The 25,327-nt window shown below is 48.4% G+C and overlaps 1 protein-coding gene across 6 annotated transcripts in view; it reads left to right on the top strand.

The window, feature by feature from the left end:
- The window catches only part of MINK1 (misshapen like kinase 1), a 116,863-nt gene that overhangs the window by 46,937 nt on the left and 44,599 nt on the right, over positions 1-25,327 (top strand). For all 6 annotated transcript variants that reach the window (XM_063930786.1, XM_063930784.1, XM_063930785.1 and 3 more), the window contains exons 2-6: positions 7,013-7,078; positions 22,145-22,201; positions 22,868-22,993; positions 23,256-23,366; positions 23,696-23,786. In XM_063930786.1, coding sequence (XP_063786856.1) covers positions 7,013-7,078; positions 22,145-22,201; positions 22,868-22,993; positions 23,256-23,366; positions 23,696-23,786 — 451 coding nt within the window. The remainder of the gene's footprint in view (positions 1-7,012; positions 7,079-22,144; positions 22,202-22,867; positions 22,994-23,255; positions 23,367-23,695; positions 23,787-25,327) is intronic.

Consider the following 25,327-nt stretch of genomic DNA (forward strand, 5'->3'; position numbering starts at 1 on the left):
TCTATCAGCGGTCAGGTGTCTCAGTCCTTGTGTTAGACAGTGTCCCAAATATTTTACCTTAGTTTGGCATAATTGCAACTTGTCTTTGGACACCTTGTGTCCGGTGTCTGAAAGATGAAACAGGAGCTGTTTCGTATCCTTCAGAGATGCTTCCAGTGAATCTGAACACAGTAATAAATCGTCCACATACTGTATCAATACTGATCCACTGTCTGGTTGGAAAGACTGTAAACAATCATGCAAAGCCTGAGAAAATATACTTGGACTATCTATGAAACCTTGGGGCAATCGAGTCCACGTGTATTGGACTCCTCTGTATGTGAATGCAAACAAATATTGGCTGTCAGGGTGCAGAGGTACCGAAAAGAAAGCGGAGCAGAGGTCAATAACAGTGAAAAATTTGGCAGTGGGAGGGATTTGCATTAGGATGACAGCTGGATTTGGCACTACGGGGAACTGACTCTCAACTATTTTGTTAATCCCCCTTAGATCCTGCACTAGCCTGTAACCCCTCCCCCCACTCTTCTTAACAGGGAAGATGGGACTATTGGCAGTGCTGGACGTTCTTACCAGAATGCCCTGTTGTAGCAAGCGCTCTATTACTGGGTAAACTCCTAACTCCACCTCTGGCTTCAGAGGATACTGTGGGATTTTTGGAGCTATCCTACCATCTTTTACTTGTACAACTACTGGAGCTACGTTTGCCATTAATCCAGTGTCCTGTCCGTCTTTTGTCCAAAGTGACTCTGGTATCTGAGATGTCATCTCTTCTACTTGGGATGGATTCCTATTTGTCATAATGGTATGTGACATTAATTTTGATGGGGAGTCTAACATGTCTCGCACTTCCTGAGCGTGTTTCTCAGGTATGTCCAAGAATACACCTTCAGGAGTACAATAAATGACGCACCCCATTTTACACAGTAAATCTCTTCCCAGGAGATTGGTTGGTGCCGATGCAGCCAGCAAAAAGGAATGCTTGGTATGCAAAGGCCCTATTGTAATCTCGGCTGGTTTGCTAACAGGGTAGTGCTGGACTACTCCTGTTACTCCCATGGCTGGAATTGTCCTACCAGTGGTCCTCATGCCCACTGTCGAATTTATCACTGACTTGGCCGCCCCTGTGTCTACAAGAAAGTTTAAAGTTTTACCAGCTACATTAATTGCGACCTCGGGTTCACTTTCAAGGTTGGCAATCAATTTCACTGGCTGCAGATTACAGGTATGGCCACACCCCTATTGGGTATGGTGACCTCCCTGAATCCCGCTGGCAGCAACTATTTGTGAGGGAGATAGTTGGGAACTACCAGAGGCATGCCAGTCTCTGTTTGGGGGATATCTTTTTGTTTCCCCTGTATGTGGCTCATAACTCCGTTTCTGCGGACCTTGCTCCCAATGTCGTGTGTCGTGTCGTTGTCTAGGGGGTTGGTATGATCTTTGCGAATTTTTCGCTCTACAGTCTCGTGCATAGTGTCCCTGTCTTTGACAAGAATAACATGTTATCATAGTTGACTTACCCACAGGGTTGGATGGTACATACGCAGGCTGCTTTGTGGTCAGAGCCTGTATACTTACTGACATTAGCTTATCACTCTGCGACTCCCTGTGCCTGGTGATGTTTCGGTCGTGATCAATAGCAGCCTCTCTCAAAGTGGACACTGACAGACCTCGCCAACATGGTTGCGTGGTCTGTACCCTTGCCTTTAATGTTTCCTTCAAACCATCCATTAGTACAGATACTGCTACTTCTCGATGGTTTGGATTTGTCCTAATGTCCTCTATACCAGTGTACTTTGCCATTTCTAATAGTGCCCGGTGAAAATATTCTGCAGCTGTTTCTGACTCTTTTTGTTTAATGGAAAATATTTTGTTCCATTTAACAACTGCTGGGAAATGCTCCTTTAACTGTAAGTTTATCCTTCTTACGTTATCTTTGTTGTACACATCTGTAAGAGGTACATCCAGATCTAGTCCACAATCAGCTAAAAATTGAGCTGAGTCGACATTGGAGGGTAAACAAGCTTTTAGCAATATCTGCCAATCTTTATTATTGGGCTCTAAAGTGTTTCCTAAGTCTGTGATGTATTTTTGGCTGGCAACTAAATCTTTTCTAGGGTCAGGGAATTCAGACACTATGGTCCTTAATTCCATTCGGGAAAATGGGCTGTACATGGCAATGTTCCTTATGGGAGTGGCTCCTGATACATCTGTTTTCCCATTGGGAACTGCTATTACCCTAACAGGAGTAATTCTAACAACCTCATTCTGTGTAGATTCTACAGGCTGTGGTGAAATAGTTTCAGCATAATGCATGGTGCCGTACTTACCAGTTGATACGACCTCACCTATCCCTCCGCTAGGGGCCTTTACTAATCTCGTGGGTGGAGCTGTGCCTACTGTGGTCTCTGCTATGGTGGCTGCTAGAGAGAGCGCTGAAATCGTTGCCGATTCGTCCTCTTGATCACACTCCTGAGGAAAGTTCAAAACAGGGTACAACTTGCACGGGTTAATACTTGCATGGGTTAATGGGTTAACATTATCATTAACATTTACACAGTTACTAAGTGATTTTGTGTTACCCCTTAGTGCGTCTTTCTCCGTAATCAACTTCTCTCCTGATATATATGGTGGCGGCGGGGCCGTGGCAATCAGTTTTCTGTTAGAGCCAGATCCCGACGCCTGAGCCAAACCTCTCTGTATCTCACCTTCCTGTTGCCACAACTGTAAATAATCATAATGCTGAACTCGTCTCTTTGTTGATTTTATGAGACATATCCTCCTCCTTAAATTTTGTAACACCTCTGGGCTGAAGCTCCCTATTCTTGGGAATTTCTCCCGGTCTTGTACCGTCATTCTCTCCCATTCATCACATAAAACCTCTGTGTGACTTCCATATTTCTCACACATGATATACCTGGCCGACCCAATTGGTCGGACCACTGAATCAACCCGAACCGAGGTTGATCGCCCCCTACCTGAACAACTGGCCCCCATAACTCTGCAGGTGTTGCTTGCTCTACCTCTGATCTCTATATCAAGGTCTTCAGCGAACCCTTACAGAAAACCAGATTGTTCACAATAGGCCGACGGTGGCGGTTTACCGAGTACCCCACTCACTCGCCCACGCCGACCAATGCGACCTGATCACACCGATATGGTGCTGGCGCACTCGACCCAGGGCACCTATAAAAACCGTTGTTTACTGGAACATGCGAGGGTTATCCGCAGAACACTTACTCTTTCCAGTAAAGGTGAGGTTTGTCAGATAGTTCCTGAGTGACCAGCGAACTTCCCTTCTTGAAAAATAAAAAATTACACAAATCACGTCAGAATGTACAAATAGCGTTTGTGACCCCTTTACTCTAATGGTACTAGGTCAGATTACTAACTACTGTACACAATTACGTGCGGTCCAGTCGTTCAGTACACAAACAACTAAGCTTGTGTACGGAAAGACCAATGGAATCGAAACTTACGACTGCGAATTCCTTCAGCCAGAGCTTGTACGGCCTATATGGGTCTTGCACCAACCCTTCTCTTGGTGTTGTGCCTCTGAACTGTATAGCGGACTTCCCTGTTTACTGTACCTGGACCTGCTGGTCTACTATGACCTCCTGGTCTTGTTCTGTACGACCTCCTGGTCTGACCTCCTGGTCTTTTTCTATACTGGTCCGCTATACTCTAATGCTCAAATATTATGTTTAACCAAGGATGCCTCCCTAGCCACCGTGCACGTCACTTACACGCGTGTACCTCACGAGTACTCGACTTTTCTTGTGGTTCAACCTTTAAGTTATATAAACTTATGTAATACAAAAACACTCACTCATCACATGTACACTTTTGCTTCTATTTCTATTTCTGCGCAGAAATTTTTCTTTAGCCCAGCTGTGTTACCAATTAGGAGCAGGATCTGTTAATTTAAATTTTGGATTTCCAAAAATAGACTTGCGTTATTTATCGCCTGTGGCGCTATTTACCGCTTTGCGTTACTTATCGCGTTGCGTTAAAAATCAACTTATCGTGACTTGAGCTACGTGGGCGTAACCGGACGCTCCGTTGCGTAATGTACGCTGCGTGCGTCTGCCTTTGGATTGCGTACACAAGTCTTTTGTTAGGGACACGTGTACGCAAAGCAAAGATCCACCGTAACACAATTTATGTTTTTATCAATGTAGATGATCCCTGGTCATCTACCACACAACACACTGACTTCGCCTTATCTCCCAGGCAAAACTGTGTGTTTGTCTATCTTTTAACTATATTACCTTTACTCTTAAACTATGAAATAACAGCAAATCTCTTTTGGCACTTTTTTATCAACTATAAAACTGGCAGACAGGAGAATGATATACGAAAATGAAACGGAAATGCAGATATATATGTGTGCGTGCGTGTGTACGCAAGACAGAAAAATAAACAGTTTTAAAAGACACTAGCGTTTTGATCTTACCTCCGGTTCCCGGATTCCTTCAGCACTCTTTTATCTAAGCGAAGCAGACGCTTATCCCGTCAGCACTACGAGACAACCTCCCGCCCTTTGCTGAGGGATAATGTCTGCTGATCTACCTAGTGCAGATATGTGAAGGACAGGACGAGCCGCCAATTGATAAAGCTAAATATTTATCGTGTATATAACCCTTTATGAGGTCTAAGAACAATGTACGCTATCTACGTAAGAAGTACCGTAAGGGTACGCAAGTTGCGTATCGATCGCTTAGCTGTGATCGAGACGCTCAGGCGTCACGTTCACTCACGGCCAAGTGATCGCAGGCAGGCAGACTATTGGCTGTTGACTTATCGTAATGATTCGCTATAGCGTAGCAGCGCTCGGGACCACGAGGAGATCACCAGCGATGCAGACGCTCACAACGTTAAACCTTTATATCTATACCTTTAGCAATGAAATACACAGCAAACCTTAATGTAGAGACAAAGTGTAAGTGCAACCTTGTGTAACCTGATTAACTACAAAGCTGCTTGAGTGTCACCGATGCTCAGGGAGTACTTAACACTATAAAGAATACACAGATACCTGGGCTTAGGGTCCGAAACCTATTATGTGTATTATGACTATTATACTTGCAAAAGGAATCACAGTACAAAGCATACACTACAATATAACATAAACCAACTAACCAGATAACTACACAGGAAATACAATACAATACAATTCAAGTCTAATCAAGGAAAAATACGAGAGAAAGAGAAGAGAGGGAGAGAGAGAAATGGCTCACAGTAAGACAATATGATTACGGAGAGAACTTACGCACAAGGGGAACGATCGCATGCGCCTCGATATCCAGCTCCCGATTATCAGCAATGAGAACCGTTGAAGAGAGTGAAGTTGGATATGGTCGGCCTGCTATTTATGCCCCACACACAATACAATTCAATGGTCCCTACAATCTCATTGTTCATTGGACACAGGAATTTGGCTTCGCATTATAACAAAAGGTCATAGGTTGATTCATACAGGTGGGCTGTGACTATTTCCAACTGCTCAGGTGGGAGGGAAACTGGGTTTCCCGCCGCATGGGTAATAAAGTGCAAATAAAGTAAATGTTCATAAACTTCTTATGTCCATAACTATTTGCACGAGCGATTGATCTGCTTCAAACCAACACCGGAATATTTCTAATTAAATATTCTTCCGATGGATACTAAACACCACTGTATTACTCCTATCTGACCCTTCGTATCAAACAAAGAGGGATTCCTTTGTTCATAAACATTCTATATTAACCAAACTTTCAGAATCTATCAAAGGGACCATGATCTATAAAATACATTATTTGTGAAAATATGTAACGATTGAGTCGCACGCTACGACTACACAAACTTTACCGTAAATACGCATACCGTGCACCAGCGGGTGCACGCAACAGCGGGTATGCGCCTTCACGGGAGAGCGCACGCATGCGCAGCGTGGACCAGTGTGAGGTGCAAATATGGCAGTGTGTATAGAGATATTTTTCTGACTTTGACAACTGCACCAGAGAGGAATGGGGGTATAATATATAGAATATATCACCCTCCATGCCTGTGATCTGTATATACTGCACCAGAGAGGCATGGGGGTATAATATATAGAATATATCACCCTCCATGCCTGTGATCTGTATATACTACACCAGAGAGGAATGGGGGTATAATATATAGAATATATCACCCTCCATGCCTGTGATCTATATATACTACACCAGAGAGGAATGGGGGTATAATATATAGAGTATATTGCCCTCCAGGCCTGGTAATCTGTATATCCTTCCCTCATTCCTCTCTGGTGCAGTATATACAGATTACCAGGCAAGGAGGGCGATATATTCTATATATTATTATTTATTGCGTTTTAAGTGCTGATTGACCATGCCAGTGACTATAGATGATTGATCCCCGGTACTCAGCGCTCCACCAGGATACGCTGAAGCTGCTCATACCCATGTATCCTCTGTTATGTCAGAGCCTCTCCAGAGTCCAGTGCCTGCAGGTCTGCGTCTCCTATGTGTACTGCGTGTGAGGATACAGGCATTCGCATATCACAGGCACGAGCAGCAAGGTTAGAACTTGTGCTAGACAGGAGAATCGGAGGCCGCTCACAATCTAGTTATACTCATGGATTGCAAAGGACACATTTTACAGTACCACAGGTGGCTTCTACTAGCAAAGGATTAAATACACTTTGTCAAATACATAACTGATAATTATATCACATTGTCATACTGTATACTCACAATATATAGCGGCATTCATGATACAGAGCTTTAATATACAGTACATGTACAGTATTAGAACACACTGTAGCGCCCGGCGTACTTGAGCCCTGGTTTCCTCACACTGAGTATATCTGTAGTTACTTACACGAAAAGTGTCAGCTCTTGTGTACAGAGAGTGTCTCAGAGGAGATGCAGCCGTACACACCATTCTGTGATAATGTAACACGTGTGTAAATGAGACTGTCACTGCAGCACGCAGGGTTATACTGTAATATGCTGTGTGTAATGTTTTCCAGGACCCCGCTGGCATCTTTGAGCTTGTTGAAGTGGTTGGAAATGGGACATATGGGCAGGTGTATAAGGTGAGACCTCGCTCTGTCACGTGTATATACCTCTCTGTCTAGCTCTCTCGCTTTGTCTCTTCTCTGTGACACTGTCTAGTTCTCTCTCTGTTACACGCTACTGTCTAGTTCTATCCCTCTTTCTGCTCCACAGTGCTGTCTAGTTTTATTTATCTCCGCTCCATGATGCTGTGTAGTTTTATCACTCATTACTCCGTAATGCTGTCTAGTTTTATCTCTCTCTGCTCCATGATGCTTTCTATTTCTCTCTGCCCCACAACGCTGTCTACTTTTATCTCTCTACTCCATGATGCTGTCTAGTTCTATCTTTCTCTGCTCCTCAACGCTGTCTAGTTCTATCTCTCTCTGCTCCAAAACGCTGTCTAGTTCTATCTCTCTCTGCTCCAAAACGCTGTCTAGTTCTATCTCTCTCTGCTCCAAAACGCTGTCTAATTTTATCTCTCTACTCCATGATGCTGTGTAGTTCTATCTCTTTGCGCTATGATGCTGTCTAGTTCTAGCTCTCTGCTCCTTAACGCTGTCTAGTTCTATCTCTCTCTGCTCCTCAACGCTGTCTAGTTCTATCTCTCTGTGCTCCTCAACGCTGTCTAGTTCTATCTCTCTCTGCTCCAAAACGCTGTCTAATTTGATCTCTCTACTCCATGATGCTGTCTAGTTCTCTCTCTGCTCCTCAACGCTGTCTAGTTCTATCTCTCTCTTTGCTCCACAACGCTGTCTAGTTCTATTTCTCTCTGCTCCATGATGCTGTCTATTTCTATCTTTCTCTCTGCTGCAGGATGCTATCTAGTTCTCTCTCTGGTCTTTGACGCTGTCTAGTTCTCTCTGCTCCACAGCGCTCTCTAGTTCTCTCTCTCTGCTCCATGATGCTGTGTAGTTCTATCTCACACTCTGCTCCACATTGCTGTCTAGTTCTGTTTCTCTCTTCTGCACAACACTGTCTAGTTTTCTCTCTGCTCATCAACGCTGTCTATTTCTATCTCTCTTTGGTCCACATTGCTGTCTAGTTCTCTCTCTCTTTGTCTACATGATGCGATCTAGTTCTATCTCTCTCCCTGCTGCACGATTGTCAAGTTCTCTCTCTCTGGCACTGTCTAGTTCTCTCTGCTCTCTGGCACTGTCTAGTTCTCTCTGCTCTCTGGCGCTGTCTAGTTCTCTCTGCTCTCTGGCGCTGTCTAGTTCTCTCTGCTCTCTGGCGCTGTCTAGTTCTCTCTGCTCTCTAGCGCTGTCTAGTTCTCTCTGACGCTGTCTAGTTCTCTCTCTCCCTGCTGCACAACGCTGTCTAGTTATCTCTCTGCTCCATGACGCTGTCTCATTCAATCTCTCTGTCTGTTCAATGATGCTGTCTAGTTTTGCCTGTCTCTTTTCTCCACGACGCTGTGTAATTCAGCCTGTCTCTGCTGCAGGTAGTGAGTCTTATGTATGCAGTATTCTCCCCCATGCCGCTACCCCCTTATTATGTGTTCTGCACGGAGCATTGTTATACGGCGCTGCCGCCTGGAGACTGCAAACATTGGGGAAAATGCAGAGTAAGCAGAGGAGGAGGAGGAGGAGGGGGCAGAAACAGAGAATGAGTGGGGGTGTCTGCCATAGCAACAGGCAATTCTTTGCAGGCTGTGCTGTTCTGTACATCGGCACACACCCAGCTCTTCTCTCACCCTGTAGTGGGAGGGGTTTCACTGCTCTGCGTGACATCTGCTGTGTGTATGGCTACATGCTCAGATGATGCCGATAATACTTGTTATTTAATCTTCCGTCTTCTGTTCACATGGATTCCTGCCAGATAGATTCTGTAACCCTATCCACGCTGACACAGAGAAGGGAGCTATGAGCCTGTCCCTCCCCCTGCAGGGTGACACAGACAGAAGGGAGCTATGAGCCTGTCCCTCCCCCTGCAGGGTGACACAGACAGAAGGGGGCTATGAGTCGGCCCCTCCCCCTGCAGGGTGACACAGACAGAAGGGAGCTATGAGCCTGTCCCTCCCCCTGCAGGGTGACACAGACAGAAGGGAGCTATGAGCCTGTCCCTCCCCCTGCAGGGTGACACAGACAGAAGGGAGCTATGAGCCTGCCCCTCCCCCTGCAGGGTGACACACAGAGAAGGGAGCTATGAGCCTGTCCCTCCCCCTGCAGGGTGATACAGACAGAAGGGAGCTATGAGCCTGTCCCTCCCCCTGCAGGGTGATACAGACAGAAGGGAGCTATGAGCCTGTCCCTCCCCCTGCAGGGTGACACAGTGACACAGACAGAAGGGAGCTATGAGCCTGTCCCTTCCCCTGCAGGGTGACACAGACAGAAGGGGGCTATGAGTCGGCCCCTCCCCCTGCAGGGTGACACAGACAGAAGGGAGCTATGAGCCTGTCCCTCCCCCTGCAGGGTGACACAGTGACACAGACAGAAGGGAGCTATGAGCCTGCCCCTCACCCTGCAGGGTGACACAGAGAGAAGGGAGCTATGAGCCTGTCCCTCCCCCTGCAGGGTGATACAGACAGAAGGGAGCTATGAGCCTGTCCCTCCCCCTGTAGGGTGACACAGACAGAAGGGAGCTATGAGCCTGTCCCTCCCCCTGCAGGGTGACACAGACAGAAGGGAGCTATGAGCCTGTCCCTCCCCCTGCAGGGTGACACAGACAGAAGGGAGTTATGAGCCTGCCCCTCCCCCTGCAGGGTGACACAGACAGAAGGGAGCTATGAGCCTGTCCCTCCCCCTGCAGGGTGACACAGACAGAAGGGAGCTATGAGCCTGCCCCTCCCCTTGCAGGGTGACACAGACAGAAGGGAGCTATGAACGGGTGGTATTCATGTGACCGACGGTCGGGAGACCGACGGTCACATGACCTCCTCCAGCATCCCGATACCCACTATCCCGATGGTCGGCATGCCGACCAACAGGGACTATTTCCACTCGTGGGTGTCCATGACACCCATAGAGTGGGAACAGAACCCGTGGCGACCGTAGGTCGCCACCGAGCCCGCAGCGTGGCGAGCGCAGCGAACCCGCAAGGGGCTTGCTGCACTCGCCCTTTCCCGCCGGGATCCTGGCGTCTGTATGCTGCCGGGATCCCGGCGTCGGTATGCTGACCGGCGGTCAGGAGACCGCCGGTCAGCCATACTACACCCCTATGAACCTGTCCCTCCCCCTGCAGGGTGACACAGTGACTCAGACAGAAGGGAGCTATGAGCCTGTCCCTCCCCCTGCAGGGTGACACAGACAGAAGGGAGCTATGAGCCTGTCCCTCCTACTGCAGGGTGACACAGACAGAAGGGAGCTATGAGCCTGTCCCTCCCCCTGCAGGGTGACACAGTGACTCAGACAGAAGGGAGCTATGAGCCTGTCCTTCCCCCTGCAGAGTGACACAGTGACACAGACAGAAGGGAGCTATGAGCCTGTCCCTCCTACTGCAGGGTGACACAGACAGAAGGGAGCTATGAGCCTGTCCCTCCCCCTGCAGGGTGACACAGTGACACAGACAGACGGGAGCTATGAGCCTGTCCCTCCTACTGCAGGGTGACACAGACAGAAGGGAGCTATGAGCCTGTCCCTCCCCCTGCAGGGTGACACAGACAGGAGGGAGCTATGAGCCTGTCCCTCCCCCTGCAGGGTGACACAGTGACTCAGACAGAAGGGAGCTATGAGCCTGTCCCTCCTACTGCAGGGTGACAGACAGAAGGGAGCTATGAGCCTGTCCCTCCCCCTGCAGGGTGACACAGTGACTCAGACAGAAGGGAGCTATGAGCCTGCCCCTCCTCCTGCAGGGTGACACAGACAGGAGGGAGCTATGAGCCTGTCCCTCCCCCTGCAGGGTGACACAGACAGGAGGGAGCTATGAGCCTGTCCCTCCCCTTGCAGGGTTACACAGTGACACAGACAGGAGGGAGCTATGAGCCTGCCCCTCCCCCTGCAGGGTGACACAGACAGAAGGGAGCTATGAGCCTGTCCCTCCCCCTGCAGGGTGACACAGTAACACAGACAGGAGGGAGCTATGAGCCTGTCACTCCCCCTGCAGGGTGACACAGACAGGAGGGAGCTATGAGCCTGTCCCTCCCCCTGCAGGGTGACACAGTGACACAGACAGGAGGGAGCTATGAGCCTGCCCCTCCCCCTGCAGGGTGACACAGTGACACAGACAGAAGGGAGCTATGAGCCTGTACCTCCCCCTGCAGGGTGACACAGTAACACAGACAGGAGGGAGCTATGAGCCTGCCCCTCCCCTTGCAGGGTGACACAGTGACACAGACAGGAGGGAGCTATGAGCCTGTCCCTCCCCCTGCAGGGTGACACAGTAATACACAGACAGGAGGGAGCTATAAGCCTGCCCCTCCCCCTGCAGGGTGACACAGTGACACAGACAGAAGGGAGCTATGAGCCTGTACCTCCCCCTGCAGGGTGACACAGTGACACAGACAGGAGGGAGCTATGAGCCTGCCCCTCCCCCTGCAGGGTGACACAGACAGAGGGGGCTATGAGCCTGCCCCTCCCCCTGCAGGGTGACGCTAATAGGTACTTGAGCAGTGATGGGTAATCTGGTGCTGGTATATGGACACGTATAGTACAGTACAGGTGCAGGTATATAGATGTAGCCGTATTCAGTCTTGCTGCATTGAGCGCCATCCTGTGGCTATTTGCAGCCGGCAATTGCTACATTAATTCCTATTGATGTGCGCATGCGTTCTAGTCGCGGGCACACTAGCCGCACCAGCTATACCGCGATGTGTATGTATCATGCTGAGCGTTTCTCCGTCTGTACATGTTTAGGGATCGGTGCTGTGTCTGCGTCCTCCGGTTGGCTGTATGCATATGGAATAGTTACCACGAATGTGCCGTTATATTTAGTTACAGTTTCTCATATAGCGCAGAATACTCCGCTGCGCTTTACAGTTGGAAACAACAGTGATAAGACAAACTGGGTAATAACACACAGGCATAGAGGTAGGAGGGCCCTGCTCACAAGCTTACACTCTAAAGGGATTAAGACTGATACACAAGGGCAGTCGCTATCTATAGCATAGCGGTCCTACAGTGATCGCGCTGAGACGAAAAGATTAGGGTCCTACCTGTCCTTTTCTGGGTCCCATCGGAATGAAGGTTCTTATTAATCTTATTAATGATTCAAATATAAAAACAGAGTTGATTTGGGCAATACAAAAGTGCTGCAGGGGAAGGAGTGGGGGAGGGGCGCAGTGCTGCAGGGGGGGGGGAGAGGGGCGCAGTGCTGCTGGGCTGTGTAGTATACAGGGCATTCTGCACCAGAGATGTATCTAGATATTATGGCGCCCTTTGGCAGAAAGTGAGTTGATGCTCCCCCTTCCATATTATAAATCGGGGACAGTGCGTGCCATAAGCACGCAGTAAAAGTTTAGGGGCGTGGCTTTGTGGGGGAAGGGGTGTGGCCACATAATAGTGCCAATTCACATTACACCACAGTTTTGCCGCTTATACACATTGCGCCAGGCAGAGCACGTTATACACATTGCGCCAGGCAGAGCACGTTATACACATTGCGCCAGGCAGAGCACGTTATACACATTGCGCCAGGCAGAGCATGTTATACACATTGCGCCAGGCAGAGCACATTATACACATTGCGCCAGGCAGAGCACGTTATACACATTGCGCCAGGCAGAGCACGTTATACACATTGCGCCAGGCAGAGGACATTATACACATTGCGCCAGGCAGAGCACGTTATACACATTACGCCAGGCAGAGCACATTATACACATTGCACCAGGCAGAGCACATTATACACATTGCACCAGGCAGAGCACGTTATACACAATGCACCAGGCAGAGCACATTATACACATTGCGCCAGGCAGAGCTCATTATACACATTGCACCAGGCAGAGCACGTTATACACATTGCGCCAGGCAGAGCACATTATACACATTGCACCAGGTAGAGCACATTATACACATTGCACCAGGTAGAGCACATTATACATATTGCGCCAGGCAGAGCACATTATACATATTGCGCCAGGCTGAGCACATTATACACTTTGCGCCAGGCAGAGCACATTATACACTTTGCGCCAGGCAGAGCACATTATACACTATGCGCCAGGCAGAGCACATTATACACTATGCGCCAGGCAGAGCACATTATACACTTTGCGCCAGGCAGAGCACATTATACACTTTGCGCCAGGCAGAGCACATTATACACTTTGCGCCAGGCAGAGCACATTATACACTTTGCGCCAGGCAGAGCACATTATACACTTTGCGCCAGGCAGAGCACATTATACACTTTGCGCCAGGCAGAGCACATTCTACACTTTGCGCCAGGCAGAGCACATTCTACACTATGCGCCAGGCAGAGCACATTCTACACTATGCGCCAGGCAGAGCACGTTCTACACTATGCGCCAGGCAGAGCACGTTCTACACTATGCGCCAGGCAGAGCACGTTCTACACTTTGCGCCAGGCAGAGCACGTTCTACACTATGCGCCAGGCAGAGCACGTTCTACACTATGCGCCAGGCAGAGCACGTTCTACACTATGCGCCAGGCAGAGCACGTTCTACACTATGCGCCAGGCAGAGCACGTTCTACACTATGCGCCAGGCAGAGCACGTTCTACACTATGCGCCAGGCAGAGCACGTTCTACACTATGCGCCAGGCAGAGCACGTTCTACACTATGCGCCAGGCAGAGCACGTTCTACACTATGCGCCAGGCAGAGCACGTTCTACACTATGCGCCAGGCAGAGCACGTTCTACACTATGCGCCAGGCAGAGCACGTTCTACACTATGCGCCAGGCAGAGCACGTTCTACACTATGCGCCAGGCAGAGCACGTTCTACACTATGCGCCAGGCAGAGCACGTTCTACACTATGCGCCAGGCAGAGCACGTTCTACACTATGCGCCAGGCAGAGCACGTTCTACACTATGCGCCAGGCAGAGCACGTTCTACACTATGCGCCAGGCAGAGCACGTTCTACACTATGCGCCAGGCAGAGCACGTTCTACACTATGCGCCAGGCAGAGCACGTTCTACACTATGCGCCAGGCAGAGCACGTTCTACACTATGCGCCAGGCAGAGCACGTTCTACACTATGCGCCAGGCAGAGCACGTTCTACACTATGCGCCAGGCAGAGCACGTTCTACACTATGCGCCAGGCAGAGCACGTTCTACACTATGCGCCAGGCAGAGCACGTTCTACACTATGCGCCAGGCAGAGCACGTTCTACACTATGCGCCAGGCAGAGCACGTTCTACACTATGCGCCAGGCAGAGCACGTTCTACACTATGCGCCAGGCAGAGCACTTTATACACTATGCGCCAGGCAGAGCACGTTATACACTATGCGCCAGGCAGAGCACGTTCTACACTATGCGCCAGGCAGAGCACGTTCTACACTATGCGCCAGGCAGAGCACGTTCTACACTATGCGCCAGGCAGAGCACGTTCTACACTATGCGCCAGGCAGAGCACGTTCTACACTATGCGCCAGGCAGAGCACATTATACACTATGCGCCAGGCAGAGCACATTATACACTTTGCGCCAGGCAGAGCACATTATACACTATGCGCCAGGCAGAGCACATTATACACTATGCGCCAGGCAGAGCACATTATACACTTTGCGCCAGGCAGAGCACATTATACACTTTGCGCCAGGCAGAGCACATTATACACTTTGCGCCAGGCAGAGCACATTATACACTTTGCGCCAGGCAGAGCACATTATACACTATGCGCCAGGCAGAGCACATTATACACTTTGCGCCAGGCAGAGCACGTTATACACTTTGCGCCAGGCAGAGCACGTTATACACTTTGCGCCAGGCAGAGCACGTTATACACTTTGCGCCAGGCAGAGCACGTTATACACTTTGCGCCAGGCAGAGCACGTTATACACTATGCGCCAGGCAGAGCACGTTATACACTATGCGCCAGGCAGAGCACGTTCTACACTATGCGCCAGGCAGAGCACGTTCTACACTATGCGCCAGGCAGAGCACGTTCTACACTATGCGCCAGGCAGAGCACGTTCTACACTATGCGCCAGGCAGAGCACGTTCTACACTATGCGCCAGGCAGAGCACGTTCTACACTTTGCGCCAGGCAGAGCACGTTCTACACTATGCGCCAGGCAGAGCACGTTCTACACTATGCGCCAGGCAGAGCACGTTCTACACTATGCGCCAGGCAGAGCACGTTCTACACTATGCGCCAGGCAGAGCACGTTCTACACTATGCGCCAGGCAGAGCACGTTCTACACTATGCGCCAGGCAGAGCACGTTCTACACTATGCGCCAGGCAGAGCACGTTCTACACTATGCGCCAGGCAGAGCACGTTCTACACTATGCGCCAGGCAGAGCACGTTCTACACTATGCGCCAGGCAGAGCACGTTCTACACTATGCGCCAGGCAGAGCACGTTCTACACTATGCGCCAGGCAGAGCACGTTCTACACTATGCGCCAGGCAGAGCACGTTCTACACTATGCGCCAGGCAGAGCACGTTCTACACTATGCGCCAGGCAGAGCACGTTCTACACTATGCGCCAGGCAGAGCACGTTCTACACTATGCGCCAGGCAGAGCACGTTCTACACTATGCGCCAGGCAGAGCACGTTCTACACTATGCGCCAGGCAGAGCACGTTCTACACTATGCGCCAGGCAGAGCACGTTCTACACTATGCGCCAGGCAGAGCACGTTCTACACTATGCGCCAGGCAGAGCACGTTCTACACTATGCGCCAGGCAGAGCACGTTCTACACTATGCGCCAGGCAGAGCACGTTCTACACTATGCGCCAGGCAGAGCACGTTCTACACTATGCGCCAGGCAGAGCACGTTCTACACTATGCGCCAGGCAGAGCACGTTCTACACTTTGCGCCAGGCAGAGCACGTTCTACACTTTGCGCCAGGCAGAGCACAGGGGAAGAGGGGGGGGGGGCAGTTATACACACAGTGAAGGTCCGGGGGCACAGTTATTATACACACAGGGGGAGGTGGCAGTTCTTACATCCTTCCAGTACTCCCCAGTTCCTCTGCCCTGTGGAGCTCCAACAGGGTATCGTGGAAGAGGGGAGCGGGTGACAGGGTGGTGGGTAAGAAGTGGGTGAGTCTAGTCCTTGGAATGAGAGTAGCCGATTACAATACAGAGCGGCAGGTTAGAGGGAATGCACGGGACGGGTCTGCTCCTGCAGGAACTTCCCTCTACTCTACTCCAGCCTGCCCATATCGCCCTCATTCTGTATTACCCGCAGCCGCCTCTTTCCCGCCACTTACCGCTGGCATCTTCCTGCTTCCTCCGCAGCCTGGCTCCTGTAGCTCACCAGAGGGGCACCGTGGATTTCCTCCTGTCACCAGCCTGCCCACGGAGGTCACAGCTGCTGCTACAGTAGGCTGCTTCCTGTCATGTGAGCGCGGAGCAGACGGTGAGGGGAGGCGGGGCAGGAGAACACTCTCCATGGTCTCCTCCCCTTCCAAGTTCCTCCCTCTGCTGTCGTGAAGACTGAAACTGACTGACAGCACAGGACAGCGCTGCTGGTCAGAGCGCGTCCTGAGGGACCCTGCGGCTTTTTATTTGAGTCTCCACCATCGGTTCTCGGGTAAAATACGCGCCATAGCGCATTTTTATGAACACTGGTCCTACCGGATTACAAAGAGTCCTGGGAGGATGTAATTAGATACGAGTGCTGCTGACTGTTATGTGGGTGGTTGAGGAATTTGATAGGCTTGTGTGAATAGGTGAATTTTCAGGGAACGCTTGAAATTTTGCGTAGTTTTTGCAGTGTTTTGTGTAAGATAAGGTCGAATTCTGGATATGTTTTTTAGATGCATGTAACATGATTTAGAGAAAGACCGAATGTGGGGAACAAAGGACAGTTCAGAGTCAAGGATGACTCCTAGTTTGCGAGCTTGTTGGGTAGGGTAGATTGTCGCGTTGTCAACGGTTATGGAGATAGAAGGTTGGTAACTACTCTTCGGTGACAGTAATATAATTCTGTTTTAAAAATGCTGAGTTTGAGGTGGCGAGATGACATCCAAGATGAAATAGCAGAAAGGCATTCAGAAACCCGAATCAAAAACGATGGTGACCGATCTGGGGAGGATAGGTAGATTTGAGTATCATCCGCATACTGATGATACTGAACTCCGAAGGAGCTGATTAGTTTGCCAAGAGATGAGGTGTAGATAGAGAAAAGCAGAGGACCTAAGACTGAGCCTTGCGGTACTCCAACTGAGAGAGGTAGCGAAGAGGAGGTAGATTCAGAGAAACGAACACTGAAGGAGCAATTAAATAGGATAGAAACCAAGAAAGGGCTGTGTCCTGATGACCTAGGGATTGTAGTGTGTGCATAAGTAGAGAGTGGTCAAAAGCAGCAGAGAGATCTAGGAGAAAAAGAAGTGAGTAATGGCCTTTGGATCTAGCAGTGACCAGATCATTCACTACTTAAGTCAGTGCTGTCTCTGTGGAGTGTTGGACACGAAAGCCTGACTGAAGTGGGTCCAGTAGGCTGTGTCAGTTAAGAAAGTGTGTGAGGCGAGTGTAGGCAAGTCTCTCAAGTAGCTTGGAGGGGCATGGGAGATGAGACTGTACTTTGAGAGAGAGTTTGGGTCAGAATTGTGTTTTCTCGAACGTCCTAGTGGATGCTGGGAACTCCGTAAGGACCATGGGGAATAGCGGGCTCCGAAGGAGGCTGGGCACTCTAGAAAGATTTAGGACTACCTGGTGTGCACTGGCTCCTCCCACTATGACCCTCCTCCAAGCCTCAGTTAGATTTCGTGCCCGGCCGAGGTTGGATGCACACTAGGGGCTCTCCTGAGCCCTTAGAAATAAAGTATAGTTTTAGGTTTTTTATTTTCAGTGAGACCTGCTGGCAACAGGCTCACTGCAGCGAGGGACTAAGGGGAGAAGAAGCGAACCTACCTGCTTGCAGCCGGATTGGGCTTCTTAGGCTACTGGACACCATTAGCTCCAGAGGGATCGACCGCAGGCCCAGTCCTTGGTGTTCGGTCCCGGAGCTGCGCCGCCGTCCCCCTTACAGAGCCAGAAGCAAGAAGAGGTCCGGAAAAACGGCGGCAGAAGACATCAGTCTTCACCAAGGTAGCGCACAGCACTGCAGCTGTGCGCCATTGCTCCTCATGCACACTTCACACTCCGGTCACTGAGGGTGCAGGGCGCTTGGGGGGGGGGCGCCCTGAGCTGCAATAAAAACACCTTGGCTGGCAAAAATACCACAATATATAGCCCTAGAGGCTGTATATGTGGTAAATACCCCTGCCAGAATCCAGAAAAAAGCGGGAGAATAGGCCGCTGAAAAGGGGCGGAGCTATCTCCCTCAGACACACTGGCGCCATTTCTCCTTCACAGATCCGCTGGAAGGAAGCTCCCTGGCTCTCCCCTGCAGTCTACACTACAGAAAAGGGTAAAAAAAGAGGGGGGGGCACTAAATTTGGGCGCATTACATATATAATATAAAAAGCAGCTATAGGGGACATAACTCAGTTAGTCCCTGCATTATATAGCGCTCTGGTGTGTGCTGGCATACTCTCACTCTGTCCCCCCAAAGGGCTTTTGTGGGTCCTGTCCTCATTCGGAGCATTCCTTGTGTGTGTGCGGTGTGTCGGTACGGCTGTGTCGACATGTTTGATGAGGATAATGATGTGGAGGCGGAGCAGATGCCTTTAGAAGGGATGTCATCCCCTGCGGGGCAGACACCTGAGTGGATGGGCTTATGGAAAGTAATGAGTGCACGTATAGACTCCCTATATAAGAAAATCGACGACATGCCAAATGTGGGACAGCCGACTTCTCAGCTCGTGCCTGTCCAGGCATCGCATGGGTCGTCAGGGGCTTTAAAACGCCCGCTACCTCAAGCAGACCCAGATGTCGACACTGATACTGACGCCAGTGTCGACGACGATGAGTCAAACCTGATGCCCACTAAGGCCATTCACTGTATGATTGAGGCAATGAAAGAGGTGTTAAACATTTCTGATATAACTACTGGTACCACTAAAAAGGGTATTATGTTTGGAGAGAAAAAACTACCCGTAGTTTTTCCCCCATCTGATGAATTAAATGAAGTGTGTGAAGAAGCGTGGGCTTTCCCTGATAAAAAATTGGTAATTCCTAAGAAGGTACTAATGGCGTACCCTTTCCCGCCAGAGGATAGGTCACGTTGGGAAACACCCCCAGAGTGGATAAAGCGCTCACACGTTTGTCTAAAAAGGTGGCACTACCGTCTCAGGATACGGCCGCCCTCAAGGAACCTGCTGATAGAAAGCAGGAGGCGATACTGAAGTCTGTATACACACACACAGGCATTATACTGAGACCGGCTATTGCGTCAGCTTGGATGTGCAGTGCTGCCGCTGCTTGGTCAGATAAACTGTCCGAAAATATTGACACATTAGACAGAGACACGATCCTGTTAACCATAGACCATATAAAAGATTCAGTCTTATATATGAGAGATGCACAGAGGGAGATCTGCCGGCTGGCATCTAGAATAAGTGCATTGTCCATTTCTGCTAGGAGAGGCTTATGGACTCGCCAGTGGACAGGAGATGCAGATTCAAAAAAGCACATGGAAGTGTTGCCTTATAAGGGTGAGGAATTATTTGGGGATGGTCTCTCGGACCTAGTTTCCACAGCAACGTCTGGGAAGTCAGCATTTTTACCCCATGTCCCCTCACAGCCTAAGAAGGCGCCGTTTTATCAGGTTCAGTCCTTTCGGACCCAGAAAAACAGGCGTGGAAAAGGCGGGTCTTTTCTGTCTAGAGGCAGAGGTAGGGGAAAAAGGCTGCAACAAACAGCAGGTTCCCAGGAGCAAAAGTCCTCCCCCGCTTCTTCTTCCAAGTCCGCCGCATGACGGTGGGGCTCCACAGGCGGAGCCAGGTACGGTGGGGGGTCGCCTCAAAAATTTCAGCGATCAGTGGGTTCGCTCACAGGTGGATCCCTGGATCCTGCAAATAGTATCTCAGGGGTACAAGCTGGAATTCGAGGCGTCCCTACCCCACCGGTTCCTAATATCTGCCTTGCCAATTGCTCCCTCAGACAGGGAGGCGGTGCTAACGGCAATTCACAAGCTGTATTCTCTCAGCAGGTGATAATCAAGGTACCCCTACTTCAACAAGGCCTGGGGGGTGGTGGTGGGTGGGTGGGGGATGGGAGACGTGATGTTTATAAGGTTAGATGCAAGGTTGAAAAAAAAAGCTTTTTTTAAAAAAAAAATAGCAAAAATAGTTTTTGATTTTTTTAAACCAGTTGTTTTTTTTTTTTTTTTTTTGCATTAACGTTTTAATGGGAAAAAAAAGTAATCCTGTTTGTTATAATACTGTGAAACATTGCTATGTATTAGAAACCTTGATCAACCATGTTTTAATGCTTTCTAACATTAACAATCCAAAGTTATTATTGCTTTGATATGATTTATTGGAAATCTTTCAATAAAACCAATTTTAGACTAAATATAATTAAAACATGCAAAAGTACTTTTCAGAGAAACGCACAAACACAAAAAAAGGAGTTAAGCATTAGCACTGGATATGTCACTGGCATTAAACATTTTGAATAAAAACACTAGTTTGCTGTAGATGCTTTTTCAGTTTTTAGTATGTTTTGTAGCTTCGAATTAACTAAACCAAAAGATGAAAAAATTCTTTCTACACTAGCTGAAGATGATTGAGCAGTCAGAAGTTGTTCAATAATGGGAAATACATTAGGTTTTTAATTGAAGTAAACATGAAGATTAAACCATGAGGTGTGTTTGTGTATGCGTTGAGTGTTAACTGTGGTTTTTTTCCTGTCCTATGGGAATGTTGGGGGAGAATCTTGATGCTAGGCATGCTTTAGCACCTCTTAGCTGTTTCACCTCCCTATATCTTTGTTGTGTGTGTGTGATTTACTGCATTGGTTCAGCTTACTTAGATGAAGACCACACGGTGTTGTGCCTGTAGTCACAGCATATTAAAAAAAAAAAAACAGAGTGTTAAGTGGTTTGAGAGTAATTTTACTTAGATTTACAATGACCTTTTCCTTGAATGTTCAGTGTTTGTTCAACTTTTTTTTGTTTTTTTAACTGTTTAACTTAGTTATTCCACAGCTAGCTGCACCCTAGACTGAATCTAATGCGGGAACACACTGGCTGATATATAGTCCGTTCTATTGAACAGCCAATATATTGCTGGTCCGTCTGCCAGCATGTATCAACGATATGTCTGTGAACGCCGTCGTTCACAGACGTATCACGTCGGCCTTGCAGCACACACGATGACCAATATATCTACAGATATATTGGTGCATCGTTGTGTGTGTACGGACGGTTAGCAGTATATGCAGATGGGTGATAACTGATCGTACGATCATATGAGGAACGTCCGTAACCTCCTATGGTGGAGTGGAAGAGGCAGTTACTGTACCTCTGTCCTCCCTGACCTCTCCTTACAGCTTACTCTGCAAGTTACAGAACCGCTACCGTCTTATGTCCCTTACTCTTGCCCCAGAGCAATAATTCAGCGGTTGAAACCTGCTTGACTGCGGTCTAGGCCTTCAGGCAGCTGCAAACTGATATCCGTGTTGTTCTGAACAAAACCCCAAAAAAGTGTATTGTACATTTTGAAACTTGAAGCTCAAACTTTGCGCTCCTTGCATTTCTCCCTGTAGTTGTAGGACCTGGTCTGGAAGCCTATTGGCTCTCATACACGTTCACTAGGAGAGCGTAACCTGATCTCAGAGCCAGTCAGTCATGGAGCTTCTCAGTGGTCATGTGATGGGTCACCGTTTTTTTTATAATTGTGCCGGAAGAAGAGCCTTCCAGGGTGATGGTTCTACCGTCCACTAAGCAGTTGTGGTTGGCCAGCAGAAGACTTACTGGCCTCAAGACCCAACACCCTATCATGGGAATTGAAAGATTAATTTGGTGTACGGCTGTAGATAATACTGTGTATTTCCGCTGATGTTGCTTGCGTTTCTATCCATACTGAACAACAATCAGATCCGTGGCCTACAGAACAGGATACAGAGTCCTTACCAAGTTATGGAAGTGTCTGGTACATTTGTGGAACCTCTCTACTTTGTTTTCTTATAGGGTCGTCATGTCAAGACGGGGCAGCTCGCCGCGATTAAAGTCATGGACGTGACTGAGGTAAGAGGAAATGTGATGTCGCGTTCTGCACTAATAACGTTCTAGTGAAATGCGTCGGCCTTCTGGTACATTATATGTACAGCTTGGTTGATCAGTTTATGCCGCAAACTAAGCTTAGAAGGTGACGCACCAGAATTGTCCACGTTGTGCGCACTCCTGCTTTCTACTGCAGCATTGTTCAACTTAAAAGTCTGGTCCCTCTGTGGAAAGAAGCTGTAGTGGCTGCAAAATCCCGGAGACACTGTCTAAATGGGCATTGCCACACGATGTACACCCCATAAGTAAAATGTGGTGTCTGTTACGCTTGCTATAATGACATGAGTCACCTGTCTGCAGTTTTTACAGAATTTTTTTTGTTACCTAGTAGACTGCAAGCCAGTTGCACAAGCTTTGGGTTTCAGCAGTCCTACAGTGATGCAAGATATAGAAGCACCATTCATTCATTCGTTGTCGGAATGATAGTTTAGACGACAAACACATTAATGGTTCCTGGTGTATAATATTGCTCCTATAGTAAAGTTTGTGCTTTTACCTCTAAGGTGGCCTTACTTGCTCCGGGTGCTGCGCCACGGCATCTGTTCTCTCCTGGTCGCTATGTACTAAGGAAACCAGGTGATTTAGATGGTGACTTTGTGCCTTACCTGCGTCTCCTGATTTGTGTTTTAGGACGAAGAGGAGGAGATTAAGCAGGAAATTAACATGCTGAAGAAGTATTCCCACCATCGGAACATCGCAACCTACTATGGAGCCTTCATCAAGAAGAGTCCTCCGGGGAACGATGACCAGCTATGGGTGAGAGCCGAGGGCCTAGAGACAGCACAGAACGCAGGGTAATGGGGTTATAATGTGGGCTGGAACCACAGCAGACTTTACTGCTCCGGTAGCGTTCTGCAGTGTTTATCCACCTATTCTTATGGGTATGTGCTGCTGAGACACACCGCTGCCATTCTACATTGTGGCCCAGGTCATCTACCCCCTACCCTTCATGAACCGCTTGTAAGCTCCACCTATGGACTTCTGCTGTGTATGTCTTAGCTGTGGACTCTCCTTGCAGTTGGTTATGGAGTTTTGCGGTGCTGGATCAGTCACGGACCTGGTGAAGAACACCAAGGGGAACGCTCTGAAGGAGGACTGCATCGCCTACATCTGCCGCGAGATCCTACGGGTGAGTTTGTTGTAAGCTGTGTCGTCTTCCATCATCGTGTCTGTATTATCAGGCGGCCGCTGGGTTGGTCCCCCCCCTCCCCGCCCCAGTCCTTTGTCTCTCATGTCTGTATGAGTGGACGGTGTGTCTTTTGTACGATCCGTAGTTCGTGATGCCGTTTTATTTCTGGAAAAGCGCAATATCCTCTTATAGGCTGGTGGCGAATTGCGTGGCTGGTGGCGGAGTGCGTGACATCACTGAAAGTGAGGATGTGCTGCTGCCTGTTATGGTGATGAGCTGGTGTCTGCAATTCCACCGCTGCCACTGACTGAGCTTTGTGTCGTTTGCAGGGGCTGTCCCACCTCCATGCTCACAAAGTCATCCATCGAGATATCAAAGGTCAGAATGTCCTCCTGACGGAGAACGCGGAGGTTAAACTGGGTGAGTGCGCCAGAGGAACCAGATAATGCGCAGGCCGCTGTCAGTGCGTGCTTTGTGTGTTGTGTTACAGGATGATGCCCCCTTTATATAATATAACTGTATTGTACTGGTCATTTATACCGTGTGTATACTGCCAGCCCCCTTTATATAATATAACTGTATTGTGCTGGTCATTTATACCGCGTGTATACTGACAGCCCCCTTTATATAATATAACTGTATTGTGCTGGTCATTTATACCGCGTGTATACTGACAGCCCCCTTTATATAATATAACTGTATTGTGCTGGCCATTTATACCGTGTATACTGACAGCCCCCTTTATATAATATAACTGTATTGTGCTGGCCATTTATACCGTGTATACTGCCAGCCCCCTTTATATAACTGTATTGTACTGGTCATTTATACCGTGTATACTGCCAGCCCCCTTTATATAATATAACTGTATTGTGCTGGTCATTTATACCGTGTATACTGCCAGCCCCCTTTATATAATATAACTGTATTGTGCTGATCATTTATACCGTGTGTATACTGCCAGCCCCCTTTATATAATATAACTGTATTGTGCTGGCCATTTATACCGTGTGTATACTGCCAGCCCCCTTTATATAACTGTATTGTACTGGTCATTTATACCGTGTATACTGCCAGCCCCCTTTATATAATATAACTGTATTGTGCTGGTCATTTATACCGTGTGTATACTGCCAGCCCCCTTTATATAATATAACTGTATTGTACTGGTCATTTATACCGTGTATACTGCCGGCCCCCTTTATATAACTGTATTGTACTGGTCATTTATACCGTGTATACTGCCAGCCCCCTTTATATAATATAACTGTATTGTGCTGGTCATTTATACCGTGTGTATACTGCCAGCCCCCTTTATATAATATAACTGTATTGTGCTGGTCATTTATACCGCGTGTATACTGACAGCCCCCTTTATATAATATAACTGTATTGTGCTGGTCATTTATACCGCGTGTATACTGACAGCCCCCTTTATATAATATAACTGTATTGTGCTGGTCATTTATACCGTGTATACTGCCAGCCCCCTTTATATAATATAACTGTATTGTGCTGATCATTTATACTGTGTGTATACTGCCAGCCCCCTTTATATAATATAACTGTATTGTGCTGGCCATTTATACCGTGTGTATACTGCCAGCCCCCTTTATATAACTGTATTGTACTGGTCATTTATACCGTGTATACTGCCAGCCCCCTTTATATAATATAACTGTATTGTGCTGGTCATTTATACCGTGTGTATACTGCCAGCCCCCTTTATATAATATAACTGTATTGTACTGGTCATTTATACCGTGTATACTGCCGGCCCCCTTTATATAACTGTATTGTACTGGTCATTTATACCGTGTATACTGCCAGCCCCCTTTATATAATATAACTGTATTGTGCTGGTCATTTATACCGTGTGTATACTGCCAGCCCCCTTTATATAATATAACTGTATTGTACTGGTCATTTATACCGTGTATACTGCCGGCCCCCTTTATATA

This window comes from Pseudophryne corroboree, chromosome 6 (genome assembly GCF_028390025.1).
Source record: "Pseudophryne corroboree isolate aPseCor3 chromosome 6, aPseCor3.hap2, whole genome shotgun sequence".
NCBI lineage: Eukaryota > Metazoa > Chordata > Amphibia > Anura > Myobatrachidae > Pseudophryne > Pseudophryne corroboree.